This window comes from Protopterus annectens, chromosome 10.part0, assembly GCF_019279795.1.
Source record: "Protopterus annectens isolate FY-2018-M chromosome 10.part0, PAN1.0, whole genome shotgun sequence".
NCBI lineage: Eukaryota > Metazoa > Chordata > Ceratodontiformes > Protopteridae > Protopterus > Protopterus annectens.
This window is the reverse complement of record NC_056744.1, coordinates 1,598,827,403-1,598,844,801: the sequence shown is the minus strand read 5'-3', so window position 1 is coordinate 1,598,844,801 and position 17,399 is coordinate 1,598,827,403. Positions and strand designations below refer to the sequence as shown.

General features: G+C 41.3%; 1 protein-coding gene across 1 annotated transcript in view; it reads right to left on the bottom strand.

The window, feature by feature from the left end:
• Nucleotides 1–17,399, bottom strand: part of LOC122814346 (structure-specific endonuclease subunit slx1-like) — a 106,629-nt gene that overhangs the window by 70,981 nt on the left and 18,249 nt on the right. Inside the window, exon 2 of the mRNA XM_044086932.1 lies at nt 6,256–6,383. Coding sequence (XP_043942867.1) covers nt 6,256–6,383 — 128 coding nt within the window. The remainder of the gene's footprint in view (nt 1–6,255; nt 6,384–17,399) is intronic.

The window sequence follows — 17,399 nt, the reverse complement described above, 5'->3', positions numbered from 1 at the left end:
ATAAATGAGAACACAATAGGGATATCAATTATGGCAGTGGCTTGATGGTAGCAGTAATGAAATAAAAACAAAGGGAAAAAAAAGTACAGTTTTGTACCTACCATAAATGTAGATGTTTGAGTGCTAATACAGCTGCAATCATAACAGATGGGTTCTCCTGCCGTCAGGCGGGTCCTCGGTCGGCCGAATTCCAAAGTCTAGGTCCGGCGTGTATATATATATATATATATATATATATATATATATATATATATATATATATATATAAATCAGTAGTTGCAAGCAAATACACCATAGAAGGATAACTGGAACTGGGAGGAGCCAGAATGCCCTGCAACACAGCAGTGGCAAAGCCTGCTCTAGTTTTGGAGTATAAAGGTAGGTGGTAGTGTTTAGTGAAGGTATGCACAGAACTCCAACTGGCTGCCTCCAAAATATCTTTGGTAGGGACTCCTCTGAGGAAGGCTTCAGAGGTAGCTGTGGCCCTTGTGGAGTGGGATCTGATGCCTGCAGGTACAGATTTACCATGAAAGGAGTAACAAAACCGTATGCAGTGGCCTATCCATTTTGAAATTGTCTGTTTGGAAATTGGCTTCCCTTGAGCTCCTACAGCATAAAACACAAAGAGTTGTTCTGATTTCCTGAAAGGCTTTGTTCTGTCCAAATAGTAACGTAGCTGTCTATGGATGTCTAAGGAATGTAGCAGCCTTTCCCTTTGTTTTGAGGATTGGGGTAAAAGGTAGGCAAGTGTATGGCCTGATTTAAAGCTACCCTGGATACTACCTTAGGCATAAATGATGGGTTGGTTCAGAGGAAACCCTGTCCTGATGGAAGATGAGAAAGGGCTGCACAGCCATGAGGGCTTGTAGTTCGAGACCCTACGAGCTGAGGTAATGGCCAGAAGGAAAGCTGTTTTCCAGGACAAATATTGCAAATCTGTTGAGGCAGCTGGTTCAAAGGGAGGCAATGTTAATTTTTCTAGAATGTAATTAAGATCCCAGGCTGGTATTGGTTATTTCCTTGGAGGTCTTACATTCTTAGCCCCTCTGAGGAACTGCCTTAAGAGTGGGTGAGAGAATAAGGGTGGATCAGTGTTGTATTCTGCAGAAATGGCTGAGGCATGGATTTTGATGGAGGAAAATGAAAGTCCACTGTTCAACAGCTCAGCTAGATACTGTAACATCTGAGGCAAATTCAGTTTTCTAGGATCCTGGCCCTTTTTCTCATTCCAAGCGCAAAACCGTTTCCATTTTACGGAGTAAGCTTTTCTAGTAGATGGCCTTCTGGCCTCCAAAATGACATCCTGCACCTCCTTGGAGAGTAGGGTCTGTTGTGGTGTTAAGGAATTTTCCATGCAGCCAGATTGAGTGTTTTCAGCTGACTGTGAAGAGTTTTGTAGCTGTGCTGAGTCAGGAGAAGAGGCATTAGAGGTAGGGTCCAGGGAGGAGAATGTGTTAGGCTCCTCAGGAGTGGGTACCAGTGTTGTCTTGGCCAGTCTGGAGCAATCAGTATCATCTTCGGTCTGTCTGCTCTTGCTTTCAAGCGCACCTTGGGCAGTAGAGGCAAAGGTGGGAAGGCGTAAACTGTTCGTGCTGCCCAACTGAAAGAAAGGGCGTCCACTCTCCAGGCCTTTGGATGAAATGTCCTTAAGCAGAATTTTGTTAATTGATGATTCCTGTGGGAGGCAACGAGATCTATGTCTGGCCTTCCCCACGCTTGGATTATCTTTGTAAACACTTGAGGATGCAACTTCCATTCGTGCGGGTCTATCATATTTCTGCTTAGATTGTCTGCCAGCGTGTTTTCCAAACCTGGCAGGTACTGTGCTTGAAGTTCGATTTGCCATTCCAGAGCCATGTTCCAAAGTGACATGGCCAGCCTGCACAGGGGGTATGAATGTGTTCCTCCTTGTTTGTTTATGTACCACATTACTGTGGTGTTGTCTGTTCTTATCAATAATTGCCCTGGATGCAGGAGGTCCTTGAAAGCTGTAATTGCATTTATCACTGCTAGCATTTCCTTTTGATTGATGTGAAGGTGCTTTTCCTTTTGGCACCATTTGCCCTGAATGCACCTGTCTGTCATGTGTGCCCCCCAGGCGTAGTCTGAGGCGTCTGTTGTGATGGCTTGATTTGCTTGAGGTTTGCAGAATGGTAGACCTGTGTTTGTTTGGCATGCTTGGGCCCACCATATAAATTCCTTTTGCAAACATGGAATTAGTGGTATTATTGTTTCCAAACTGTGGCTGTGTTGAGACCATAGGTTTTTTAGGTACCACTGAAGCTTCCTCATATGCAACTTTGCACATGGGATTAGAAGAATGCAAGATGCCATGAAGCCCAGAGCCTGCAGGATTTTCCTTGCAGTTAACCTGGTACAATCTGCTAGCATCTTGAAGTACTGAGTTAGTTGCCCCTGTTTTTCTGGCGTAAGATAGGCCATCTGGGTGTTTGTGTCCAAGTTGGCACCCAGGAAAATTATTTTCTGAGATGGTGTTAGCCTGGATTTCTCTTTGTTGACTGTGTATCCCAGAGAATTCAATAACCGTGTTACATAAGCCAGATGTTCCAGAAGTATGTGTTTGCTGTCCGCTTGGATCAGGCAATCGTCCAAATAAGGGTAAATTTGTATCCCTTGAAGTCTGCAGTAGGCAATTACTGATGCCAGGCATTTCGTGAATACTCTGGGCGCAGTAGATAAGCCAAAGGGCAATGCAGAGAATTGATAGTGGATTGAACCTGCAAGAAATCTGAGTTATCTTCTGCAGCTTTGTCTGATTGGGACATGCAGGTATGCCTCCTTGAGGTCCAATGTTACCAGCCAAGACTCCTTGCCCAGCATGGGAAGAAGCTGCTGTAAGGAGAGCATCTTGAATTTTGGTACGAGTAGAAATGTGTTTAGGGTGGATAAGTCCAAAATGGGTCTCCAATCGGTTCCCTTCCTTGGTACCAGGAATAGTCTGGAATAAAAACCTTGACCTTGTTCGTGAGTAGGTACCTCTTGAATAGCTTTCATGTCCATGAGCTTTGAAATTTGTATTTGAGCCTCTGCCCTTTGATTGTGTGGCAGGTTCGGCATGCCTCTCATTTTTGGAAGAGTGTGAAAATGAAATCTGTAGCCTCTGTTTATAATGCCCAGGATCCATTTGTCTTGTGACAATATGACAATTTGAAAATAATGCCAGCTTTCCTCCCAAGGGTGCTGCCACCCAAGCCTTGCTGGGCATGCAAAGGGGGAAGTCATTGGGTTTGTTTCCTGTATTGTTGTGCACTGTCTTCGCCACCTCTTGGTGCTGGAGACTGCCATTGTCTGCCTCTATATGATCCTTGAGATTGTCCTCTGCCCCTTGTGCCTGTATCTACCTCTTTGGGGCTTGTCCGTGGCTGGAAAGGACCAGTTTTTGAAGGCCAATTTCTGCTAAAACGTGGTGGTTGTACCTGTAGAAAAGCTTTGACAGTTTGCATAGATTTAGCTTTTTCTTCCATTTTCCATAGTATCTCCTCAGCATTAGTACCCAATAATACATCCTTTTGTAAAGGAGCATCTAGTAGTTTAGCTTTAACATGATCAGGCAAGGTTTGTTCCCTAAGCCAGACATGTCTACGAATGACTGATCCTGTAACAGCAGCTCTACTTGAGGCCTCTAGAGCATCATAGCCACATTGTAAGGTGTGTTTACCCACTTGTTCTGCACTATGCATCATATCCTGCAACTCCTTCAAATCTGGTTGTTCAGGTTGTGACATTTTATTCCTTAATTGTGATAACAGAAACTTCTGATATTTAAGCATATGGAACTGACAATTTAAGGCCCTCATGGCTAGGGTGGCCGAGGTATATACCTTTTTTCCCCACCTTTCTAAGGATCTAGACTCTCTCGGAAGGTAATGGATTCTTAGCAGTAGAGGCCTTCATTCCCTTGGGGCCTTGAGAAATGGTTTCAGGGTCAGCATTATGGCTTTTGTAAAGAAATTGGTGTGAGTTAGGAACTCTGTAGTACCTATCAGGCTGGACTGGGGCAGGAGGCAGGGAATCCGGATTAAGGCAAGCCTCTGAGTAAACATCATCAAGTATGTCCAAGACAGGAGGTATCGCCAGAGGTCTGTGCTGAGGTAGCAAAAGAAATTCCCTAAGCCTTTTCTTGGAATCTGAAAAATCTTGGCCTTCCCAATGGAAGTGTTCCCTCAAGGTATGCAAGGTTTCCCCGAAAGAAAAATCCTCTGGGGGGGATACAGAAGGAATGGACTGCTCTGCATCAGAATCTTCAAAAGGGGAGTATGAGTGTTCCTCTTCATCAGAATGTTCTGAAATAATGGAGCCCTGGTCAGAAGAGGGAGAATCTTCCTCCACTCTGGGTCTCTTGTCCGGAGGGGGTTGGGAACCCCTGATAAGAGTAATTAAATCCTCAGCCATTTTGAGCATCTGCTTTTTAGGCATGGGACCTGGAGATGGGCCCTGTGCAACAGGCCTCTTGGAATGCATGGCTGATTTAGACTTAGTAAAGGCCTTTATGGAAAAGGAAGATGAAGGTCTGAAGACACCATGGGTGGAAGTGGACCTGTCCACATTAAGAGGCTCAACACTCACAGTGGCTTCGGTAGCTGTAGTCAGGGTATGGGCCGAGGAACCTGCGGTCTCGGTTTCAGAAGACACCGCCAGAGAAGTGTCGTCGGTAGGCAGGGGCTGCGTAGACGCCTCGCTGAGAACCGGACCACATGTAGCCGGTTTTGGCGTGGTGTCGGTGGAGACCGCGGACCTCGCGTGTCAGTCTTTGTCCTTGCGTTTTTTGGACAAAACAGTAGTCAGAGTCTCCGACGACATTTTATAATTAAAAGCTTTACCAAAAAAGTGCTGGGCGAACTCCGCCCGACGCTTAATAGTGTGTTTATTGAAAGTAGCACAAAAGCGACAGCCCGAGACGTCGTGGTCTGGGCCTAAACAAGGTATACAGAGGGAATGGAAATCCTTATGCGGTATTTGCTTCCCACAAGAAATACAATTGTTAACTTTGTCTGACATCGGTCTGAGGCAAGAAAAGTTTCAACGGGTACTTAGCTTTAAAGAAGACTTCGGTTTCCAAATTTTCGTAATTTCAGGAGCTGGCCGACCGGCACTTGCGAACTGCTTCTGCTTCGGGCACTGCGCGGCAAAAAAGACTGAAGAAAATGGCGTCGGCTGTGTCTTATGTATCCCTGTCGCACAGACGTCAGGAAAGAAAGCGACGACAACCGACGCCGGACCTAGACTTTGGAATTCGGCCAACCGAGGACCCACCGGACGGCAGGAGAACCCATCTGTTATGACTGCAGCTGTATGCACGATGAACATCAGTGCCCGGTTTGGTACCAATGGACTCTTTAGGACAACATGGGCTATCTAAAATGAACGAAAACGAAGCAGGTTCATACAAACAATATTGCAACACAGGTTCATAGGTATGTACTAGGCTATTGGCCCTAGGGCCTATACAAGCATAGCCAAAAAGGTACCCTGACTTTCGCCACCCAAGAAAATTATTTTCCTGTGCCCCTGTCAAGCAGAACCACAGAAGTGATCCTGGGGTGAATTTCCTATTACCCATCCAATCATCAAGATTTTTCTTGAAGAGTGCTAATGAGGAGCTCTGTTTGACATAGATAGGTTGTCTGTTCCAGAGTATGGGAAGTCTTTGGGACAGGAATCTATCCCTCCAGCATGTTCGGTTTATTGTAGTGACAAGGTTTAGGTCCCTAGAGCGTGTAGCTCGAAGGGATTACACAGAAAGAAATGTAAACCATCTGTTCCAGTCCTTCTAAAAATGAAAAACAGTTTTACAGTTAAGTCTAATCAAACATGTGCTGGGTCTGTTGAAGTCAGTGTAAGCATAACCTGCACCTTTTGAGTAGACTATACCATACCTATCAACCTCTTGGCACAAGAAATCTGGACAAAGCCAAAAATAATTGGGGGGAACAAAGGCCCAAAAATAAGGATACATTTTAAATATTGCTACTACAAAATTAGAAGGTTGCTAGAATAAAAGGTTTTGTGTTGGCATGCTTTATGTGAAAGATATGAGCTCTGAAACTTATGCCATTATTTAGTGAATTCAGTCCTCACTGATTTGCCAGAAAATCAAAAGTTTGATGATTAAAAAAATGAAAAATATGAAGCAAAAATCTGAACAGTCTATGAAAATCTGGACAGTCGAGAACTATGGGTCACACCCATCTTTCTTTCTTTCTGTGCAGCTTTTATCAGAGTTTGAATACATACCCTGGACACTGTCCTTCGATGGGAAGCAGTTGGCCTGGCTCCTTTCGGAGAAATTCTCTCGCCAGGCAGATAATGTGGGCACTCATAACGCAGCCAGGATGGAAACACTGCAGCATCCCCACCTCACTCTGTCAGGACAGGAAAAAAATATACAGTCAGTGGACTGCCACTGAAAAGTTCCCAGTTATCATGCCTGATTATACAGTCATTCATCGATATTTCATTGACTTGGCACATCTCTTCCCTAGCAAATGGAGGATTTTTTGAGGTATACTGGTTTATACTCAAAATAATTAATTAAGTTTCCAAGTCTTAATGCCAAAAGACCAGCATTCTCAATATGCTGCCTTCACTTGGTAACTCTTCTTACAACCACTGCTTCCTCAAATGTAAAACTTAACAAAAAGGCATGATTACACTGTAAACTAATAAATTAATCTGATTTACCTAAACAGAAGAAAACTCTTTAAACTACTCTTAAATCCCAATAAAACAGGTAAAACCATTACTTTGCTATCGCAAATGCAAACTGGCATCCCATAAAAGAGGAAACCACCTTACTTTTAAAATCCCCGCATAATAAACTAATCTTGTGCCCCCCCCTACACACAGCTTATCGAAAACTATCACCATGTCTAAAAATAATCGAGCTACTGTCCTGTTTAGACTAAATGTTGATTTAGCCGTATGAAAAAGACTTTTACACATTGATAAACTGGCACTTGACTGCAAACAAATAGTTCATGCTATATACCAAATCACCATTTTTTTACTTCTTATTTTACTCATCTTTCTTCTGCATCTGTTGATACCTTTATGATTTGGTAATAAATGTCAAATAAATCAAGCTACTCCTCTTTATATATATACTTTGCATAACTTGAACAATTCTGTACATGCCGTTGTATGTGTGGGTGGATACATAATATACACACACATAAATATATATGTATGTGTGGCCTGTGTACATAAATATACCATAATAAGAAATGTATATAATTAAATGCATACGATTGATGGCATGTACTTCTGAACATAATATTGTTTATTTATAGACTGGTCCTCTTTTAGTTTACAGAAATTTCTTAAGTAAATCAATGCAATCAGAACTGCTTTACTGTTAAATAAAAACAAACCATGTAAAATATCAAGCTTTAACATTCTGTAAGCGCTTTTGTTCCCCATCAGTGGAACTTCATCAGACCGTCTATTGTTATCACCACTACTATTTAACTCTGCTGCTAATTATACATAAACTTCTGCTCATACATGACTGCTTTAAGCTATTCTGTATTTTATTACTATCTCTAGTTCAAGACATAGCTGCAACAGGTCCCTTGCTGGTTAATACTTGAATGAATAAAAATGTTTTGTCCACTTAACAATGAAACAAGAGAGACAACAGTGCTAAAACCTCCAAAAAGAACCACCACTCATTGCACAAACATTGCCTTTGACAATAAAATAATGAAGAGAGTTACATTATCAAACCCTATGGAAATTGAATTACAATTCAAACCAAAGACAAACTAAAACCTGATATTTACTAGAAAATAAAACAATACACTATATACTCAAAACAAAGACTACCAAAAACCATAACATTTATTGCACCACATAAAGAGCATTAGGACTGCCTAAATGGAACTGGTTGTCAACAGAATAAACCAGAAAATGCCAAGGCAGTTCTGTGGCATTGACAAACGCAGCCAAGACTATGACTCAGGTGACCCACATTAGATAAGCAGCTTACGGATCTGTTGGACCTGGCATGTAGAAATAAGCATGCTTATCCTGGGGGAGGCAGGCAATACATGTTGCAAGATGCTATAATCCCACAGAGGAGAGTAGCAGATGCAAATGAGAGACCCATGGGCATGTCTAAGGTGAACAAAGTTACATTACGATTCATCATTGGTGTGCGGAAAAATGCATCTGTATAGAGAAGGCATAGTGGCTCCTACAGTTATGTGGGTCACACACCACATGCCCAAATTGTGCAATTATGGGAACAATAACAAAATCCTTGATTGCTGTGTGCTGGACCACTCCTGCAGCTGATTCTTGCCCATAAGGCATGAATGAGCCAGTCAGTGGATGGCACAGCTGATGGTCAGCAGTCAACAAGAGAACAGAGAAAAAAAAAAGCATATGAAGAAAGAGAAATGGGACACAATTACCCACATTCAAAAAGTTAACAGGTATTAACAAGTATACAGTTTTATATTGTTATATGAATAAAGTCAGCCAGGTGAGGTTTGTTAAAGAAATGCTGTCATCATACTACCATCATCCAATTTAAATTATAATATTATACTTTTTCTCCATAAAGTACTGCTTTAACAACTCCTACAAAATGTTCATCTGTTGTCCTTCATACCCTATATATTAAAATGCAATTCAGTACTCACTGCCTAATTCTTCAGTATGTCCAGTTCATGCCTCTGTTATCCTTACTTCCTTCAATGAATATATTCTAAATGCCAAGTCACTCCTAATAATTTAACCCTTCCCTCCTCCATCTTAAGATGCTCTCCTTTGTTCTCCTTTTTAGCTTAACCTCCTTTTCTTTTCCCAGATTACAGTCCTAATTAGAACACACAATGCCCCATGAGGTCTCACTAACTGTTCTTGGATACATGTGCTGTACAACCCACCCTAACATTCTATTTTCTTTTGCCACATAGTTTCAAACTATATGTCAGGATTTAGCTTAAAGTAATCACCATAGCAATATTCTTAGTTATCATTGTTCCAAAACTAATGTGTCTCATACAAGGATTCTTTGCTCCAAAACAGCATACTCAATGATTTAACACTACAGTTCAGTTTATATATTTCTGCCCATCTCTCCAGCCTCCCCAAATATGCTCATAGTAACACCCTATACAGGCACAACTCCAAATTTTGGAAAAGTAGAAATCCTAATCTCATTCCTAAAACTTAATACAGCCAAGAGCATATGCACTGGTGAGCTATATACCCCCCCCCCCCCAGGACAGAACATTCCAATACTTGAAAATACACTATCCTGGATAGCAGATACAATCACATATGAAATTATCTTCCTGTGTGATGTAAACATTAACTGGCAGTCTTTATCCACAAATTCAGCAAATCAATGGCATGAATCTCTTTGGATTCACTCAACTTATTAATACACTAACAAGATGTGGCAAACTGGATTCTGGTTACCAACCAAATTCTACCTCCTCGGCTACCCTCCCTGATACACTAAGTGACCAACTGCCAGCTTATACCCACAGGAGTTTTACACAAGTAACAAAAGAACATCAGATCAAAACTAGCTGTAATCTCTCCAATTTCTCCAAGGAGTCTTTCATTGAAGCTCTGAAAGCAGTTAACTGGTCCATCCTAAAAAGATTCCGTTTAAATGATGCAGGTGAATACGTCAATGCAAATTTCCAAATATTCTTAACATCTTAGCCCCACAGTGCACAAAACAAATTAAAAACAGCTATACCCCATGGCTCACCAACCAATGCAAACTCCTTATGAAAAACAAAGACAAAGCCTGGATTAACTGGCAAAAGAACAGTTGCCAATTTATGTCATTTTTATTCAGACAGCTATGAAACCAAGTCAAGAAACAAGTTAGAAGTAAAGAAGTATTTTACTCACCTACAGGACCGCTATAAAAAAAAAATTCTGGTTGTCCATATCCTCTCTCATCAACCTAGGTACAAAGGATACCAGCACATACCCAAACATTCCTCCTATTCAAACAGCTACCTATTTAGGTACAAAAAAGGATCCCAGCACACACCCAAACATTCCCCCTATTCAAACAGCTACCTATTTCAATACATACTTCATAGGATGAATATTCAACTTAACCTAGCCTCACACTCACCTAACACACCCCATTCCACACAGCTAACTTCCCCACCTTAGACCCTAGCACATATCCTTCACAAAACTCACCTAACTGCAACCTCTCCAATATACATACAGACAACTCCACCCACTTCACCTTTCAACCAATTTCTATAACTCTCATAAAAAAAAAAACTTACAGAAACTTAAACTTTCTTCTTCCTCAGCAGACAACCTTCCCCCAGAATATCTAAATCTAGCTGCAGATGCAATAGCATAATCAATCAGCATTCTTAATAGATCAACAGAATCATGTGTCTCTAACTTGAGGAAAATGGAGCATATTATCCTCTTGTACAAATGGGTAATTCAAATGACATTACAAATTTCCATCCCATAGCCATCCTGCCTCCCCACTCTTAAAATCCTTGAAATATGCATACATGAACAATTTCTCAGCTATCTCTTACAAAATAAGCTAACTCACCAATATACAAAATGGATTCTGGCCAGACCGCTGCAACTCTGCTGCATTACTATTCTTTACAGATACAGTCAATAAAAGCTTGCAACTCGAATAAACTTGAGTCTGCAGTATTTTTAGACCTATCAAAAACCTGTGACATGGCTTCACACAGTAAACTCCTCAATCAACTTTCTATCCTGGGTCTATCTCCAGCTATTCAATGCTTCTCTAGCTACCTTGCCAAAAGGCAACAAGCTGTAAAATGGCAAGGATCCATCTCAGCATACCTTCCCACTTCCATAGGAGTCCCAACAAGGATCCATACTTGGCCCTCTACTATTCAATATTTTTATCAATAACCTACATTCATCTTCTTGTAAATGCACCTTGATTCAATATGCAGATGACTATCATCTTCTCTTCAAACACCTTAACTCACCTCCAAGAAATCACTCAACAAGCTGTCACCTCCATTGAAACCTAGCTTTTAAGATCACAACTCCTACTCAACCCGCCAAAAAACAAAGCCCTCCTCTTTACCCCCCAAACTCCCACCCTAACAAAGCATCTTTCAAAATCTTTTTGGCAAAGGGCACTGTAATTAAATTAGTCCAGCATACCAAACTATTGGGAGTCATAATAGATATCACATTTGACCTCCACATCCAAAGCAATACCAAGAAACCCCATCAAAAATTAGACATGCTCTAAAGAAACAAACATCTTCAAGCAAACCAAGAAAAATGACTCTAGCCAAAACCTACTATCTACCCCCCTACTCTATGCAGCAGCAATTCTAACCAATTTACAATCCTCTATAATAAACAAACTTGAAAGTTGGTACAAAAAAATTGCTAAGTTTGCTACTAATTCATCCTCCTCCACCCATCACTGTAAAACACTGCATACTCTTAGCTGGCTGGAAGCCCCCTCCCCCTTATCTACATTCAACTTATAACAATACAAAGAAACAAAACTAGCATTAGCCTGCCCAGCTGTTTCCCTTTTAATCAAAATATATTTCCCTAAAAGAACTCTCGGATCAGAAAACAAACTTCTCATCATAAATAAACTGAATACCCTAGACAAATCATATACTCGTACTTAGTAGCAAATAAAAATGGAACTCCTTACCTATAACCATCAGAACCATTTCTAACATACCCACCTTTAAATGCTTGGGCCTGCTCATGTGCCAATCTTGGCTAAACTTACTCACTATACCTCACTCACCCCCTTCAAGCTAAAATCACACTTCACAACCCTCTCCAGCATCCTACTCCCTTCCTTTCTTTTGTTTTCCCACTTCATCGCTGCAGGCCTTTCCTCTACCTCCTTCTCTTTCCTCCCTACTTACTTAAGCTACCTGAAGACATCAACCCATTCATTCATCTGAGGAGGGGGTGTGAATGGAGGTGGATTGGGTTATGTAGTACTCTAGCCATTGGGAGTTATGAGATAAGGATTGGATGATCTTATTGGTTGATACACCTGTTATTAGTTTGTGTTACGGAGTGTCATGTGATATCTATGAAGTATCTTGAATGGATGCTTACCTTCATGTCATTGTATTTAAATGCAACTGTTTTAATAGATTTTTATTGATCTGAAGAAGCGTCCTGGTTGGCACGAAAGTGCCCATCTTTGAACAAATTTTCTGGCTGTATTTATCCCGGCTTTGTCTCTGCCCTCGTTTGTCTTTTAGTTTGTTCATCTTATTAGAATTGTCTAAGGTCTCATTTAATCACATACTAATCTATTTAACAAATATGACTATGGAGCTTCCTTACATATTTTCGCCAACTTATGTTATTGTTTTTCATTGTACTCTACTATGAAACACATGTTCTATGTTTTTCTCATTACAACATTTGTTTCACTCATATGTTTTATAGTTTAACATGAAACTTTGTTATTTAAAAATATATGTACTTGAATTTTGAAAGACTGATTGTGGAGCTTTTCTCCCTGGGCCTCCACTGAAAATGGGCACTTTCTGGCTCAAGTCGGACTTTCCTACAAAACAAATGTCAAATAAGTAAATAATAAATAAATAAATAAATCTCAGGATGCACACATACACATGCTACACATACACCTATGGGAATCCACAGAATTGCTAATTCAACTACATCATGTCACTGGGATGTAGAAGGAGATCAAAACACCCAGCAAAATCCTACATGGACAGAGGAAGGGTACGCAGACTCTGCAGAGAAAGCACTTCATCTATGAACTGAACAGGAGAACCAAGTGTTGTGAGGTAGCAAGAACAATACACTGCCATACTACCCTAAGCATTTTTTTGTGCTCCATCTAGGACCTTGCCTGATGGCTCTTCCACTTACGCCCACTTGGCTTATGCATTCTGGCAGAATGGCAGCCAGGTATTCCAAGGCTAGGTAAGAGCTTTATGGCCCATTTTTTTCCTGGAACCCATCAGTCCTCTGTTCTCCAGTGACAGTCCAGGAGCAGGGAGCAGGCCACCTTGCTGGTGCTGGAGATGGGCTATAATCTCCCTCTAGAGGTACCCCTTTTGGCCTCAGAGATATCCCTTTTGACCTCAGCCACTCTTCCAAGCTTTCAACTGTCACTTCCTAAAGGGAAGCATAACACTGTATACTAGCTTCCTCCAGGCTACATAGCGCAAAATACTATGTGGTAATGCAAGCTCAGCTAACTCGGCACTCGAGTGGGTGAAAATCTAATGTTCAGCATCACCCATGTAGCAAAGCCACAGCCAAATCTCTCCCTCAGTATGGGTTAGCCAGTAGTTGTTGCTCAGTCATCCTCAATAGCCAACTTCTACAGGCACCAAGCCACTAAATGAACTCTGTTGACATACAACCTAATCCTGACACTACCACTCCATGCCACCCTAATCATATCTCGATAGTGAGACTAATGCAGTGGTATTGTACAAACTAAGTGCTTCTTACTATGTTTTAATTACTTACACTTCAAAAGCTCTCGAGGATTGGCATAGTGATTTTGAGCAAGATTCAAAAAGAGGTGCTGCCCTAACATGGGCCACTATTGCTGGTGGCAGCCCTGTTTGCTTTACAGACAGACCCATTGCAGTGATCCTACACGGTCTGTACGAACACAGAGGTGGATTGCTTCTTTGGCTATGCCATATGCTAATGAAGCATTTTGGGGAGGAGCCTATGCTAGTCATGTGCTCTCTCCCTCAGTAATGCTGCCAGTATATTTACACCAGCTGAGTAATTCAGAGAATCACTTGGCTGGCCAAGTTAATTAACTTGGTCAAAACTTCATGTTCATCCATTACTTCCAGTGAGTGAGATCATATTAGAGCCAAGTGCCAGAGAGTTTAATAGACTGGTAGTGGTAGTGTGTGTCTGTCCGACAGACAGAGAGATACACTGTTTTTGTCTGCCTAAGTGGTGGCAGTGGGTGGGGTTAGGGAACAGTTAAAGTGGTGGGTGCATGTGTGTGTAGCATGAGGGATGGGTGAGTGTATCCATAAGTATGACCAGGTAGAGGCGGGGAAACTGTGTGTGTGCATATTAGAGAGACAGTGCAAGTATGTATGTGCATCGGGTGGATGTCTGGTGTCATACCTGTAAACTCTTCTAGACCAACGAGCAAATCCTGCAACATAATGGGGGATACACAACACCAGGGATACTCCAGAAATATTACTCTAACTCATTAAAAAGGTAACAGAAAACATTTTTGCTGAAAGAAAGATGTAAGGGGTTGGAGAAGGCACTACACACACCAGGGATACTCTGGAAATATTACCTTAACTCATTAAAAAATAAAAGTTCTGTACTCCTTGCACAGAAAACAACTCTTCAAAGGATCAGCCCTCTGGGCAAGACATCAGGACACTCTTTAAATTATATCCTACGTCATTTTAACAATAAATAAATAAATATTAAATAAATAAAAGAACAGTGTGGAAAAAGTGTAACCTTGTAACCTACTCTCATGAAGCATCTCACTAACAGCACTTTAGATCTCTACACTACACAGAAGTTCTTCTATTTTAGATGTATTTTCCATGTATAAAACGCTATTGTCTGCAGCGAGTTACCAGGGACAATGCAAATATAAGGCAAAATTATGGGTGTACTGTAAAATCAGGAACAGTTCAGAGGGATGGATGTGCACCCGTATGTGGCGGGGATGATGCCATACCTCTCAATGGCTGTGTTCAAGACTTTCGGACAAAAGGGAAATGTTTTTAAATATTACACCATGGCACCTAAAAAAAGTTATTAGTGAAACAGGTCTACCATCAAAATGCAAAAGTAACAGGACACATCAATGACATTTTTGTTAACTTGGGGAGAGAAGAGAGGTGTGTGTGTGTGTGTGTGTGTGTGTGTGTGTGTGTGTGTGTGTGTGTGTGTACGTGAGAGAGAATGACTGGAGGAGGGGTGCCTGTTTGTTTGCATGTGAGAATGACTGAGGTTGTGTATGTGCCGACATGAAGCATGAGCCATCAGAGGAGACTACTTCAGAAAAGTGTTAATTAGTTACACCAAGAGATCCAGAGACATGCAAATTAGCAGAGAATGAGGCTACTGTACCTCTGAAATGCATTTCCTACGACTGAGGAAGCAAACCCTTTTGGCCGCAGTGGGATTCATTTTGAACCTCTTTTTTTTTAAATCTTTTTATCCTTCTCTTAGAATGGAGCAAGAGGTCCTGTAATGTGACAATCCCAATCCCAACATCATAAATGACTTTCTATCCTCCAATTAGTTACAGTCATAATGCTGTGAGTCAGTGTCTTCTTAAATGGTCTGTAAAAGCATAGTCATTACTTGTTTTAACCAAATTATTCCCAACTACGCTTAGTAAGCTTGGAGAAGCATTATGCTGTGCATTTACATGTTTTCTAATACAAAGACAAGTAATGTGCCTCCTGCTGCTCAGTACTGAATGAGTTAAAGCTGAAGTCATTACAAATTCTGAATCCTACCCCCCCCCCCCAAACTCTTGCTGGGTGTGTAAGTTGCCAGCTCTTATTTACTGGTGACTAAAGATTTCACTTTAAAGACAGATGTAACTTGCCTTATTCACGCTTTGGTGCCTAACATTCTGCCTAAAGTTGTAGTTAAAGAAATGGGGAGAAAAGCACTTCACTGGGCATAGATACAAGCATTTACCGGACCATGCACCAGGCACAGGTATAAGCATTTACCAGTCCATGCACCAGGCACAGGTATAAGCATTTACCAGTCCCTGCACCAGGCACAGGTATAAGCATTTACCAGTCTGGGTACTGCTACAGTACTAACTCATTCCTGAAGATTCTCCCAAACAAACAACTCTTAAAAAAATAATTTCAGCTGCTCTCAGCACTTTACAGACCTTAGGAAGACACTGTTCCATAACACAATTATGGTCTGTGACCAAAAGTGAAAACTACAGGATCTTTACTGTCTCACCTACATCATGCAAGTTGAGTCAAACTCCTTTCAGAAAGGAAGCGAGAGGATCTCCACAATCTTGAGCAGGGAAACAAGTGGAAGAGGAAAAAATACAAACAAGAGGTGCCAAAATATTTCTGCAGACCAAACAATATCTAGAAGATACCACAGGGGAAAAATAACCAGCATAAGATTTAATGCCACTGATGGGTAGAGCTTTACATTAGGCATCTCTCCTGTGTGCCTAACCTCTAAATCATACGTTACATAACCTCCAGTTAGACAATATCATCCTTATTCAATGCCTTAGTGACACAGTCACAGAAAAATGCTAAGCTACTCTAGCAAGATCTTTGTTTAATAGTCACAATACAACTAGTCAATTTCTCCTTGACATAGTTGTCCAGCACAGTCTTATGATTGTATCCTGTATGAATACAAGATTAACATGCATAAAGAGTGGATCTAGAAAGAATCTGTGAACCTGTAAGTTAATGTGGAACTACAATCATTCACGTGTTCGTGTACCACTCCAGACTCAAATACAAGTTACACTTGTGGAAATACTCCAGTCAGTTTTGACAGCAAACTCAGTGGCAGTTCTTCTGATATGTACTCTGCCAGTCATCAAGTCTCTTAGGATGGTAATGAAGAAGGAGGTCGATAAGCTCTCTCTCCATATCTCCTCTCCTGTTACTATACCCTTCTCTCCATATCTCCTCTCCTGTTACTATACCCTTCTCTCCATATCTCCTCTCCTGTTACTATACCCTTCTCTCCATATCTCCTCTCCTGTTACTATACCCTTCTCTCCATATCTCCTCTCCTGTTACTATACCCTTCTCTCCATATCTCCTCTCCTGTTACTATACCCTTCTCTCCATATCTCCTCTCCTGTTACTATACCCTTCTCTCCATATCTCCTCTCCTGTTACTATACCCTTCTCTCCATATCTCCTCTCCTGTTACTATACCCTTCTCTCCATATCTCCTCTCCTGTTACTATACCCTTCTCTCCATATCTCCTCTCCTGTTACTATACCCTTCTCTCCATATCTCCTCTCCTGTTACTATACCCTTCTCGCCATATCTCCTCTCCTGTTACTATACCCTTCTCTCCATATCTCCTCTCCTGTTACTATACCCTTCTCTCCATATCTCCTCTCCTGTTACTATACCCTTCTCTCCATATCTCCTCTCCTGTTACTATACCCTTCTCTCCATATCTCCTCTCCTGTTACTATACCCTTCTCTCCATATCTCCTCTCCTGTTACTATACCCTTCTCTCCATATCTCCTCTCCTGTTACTATACCCTTCTCTCCATATCTCCTCTCCTGTTACTATACCCTTCTCTCCATATCTCCTCTCCTGTTACTATACCCTTCTCTCCATATCTCCTCTCCTGTTACTATACCCCTTCTCTCCATATCT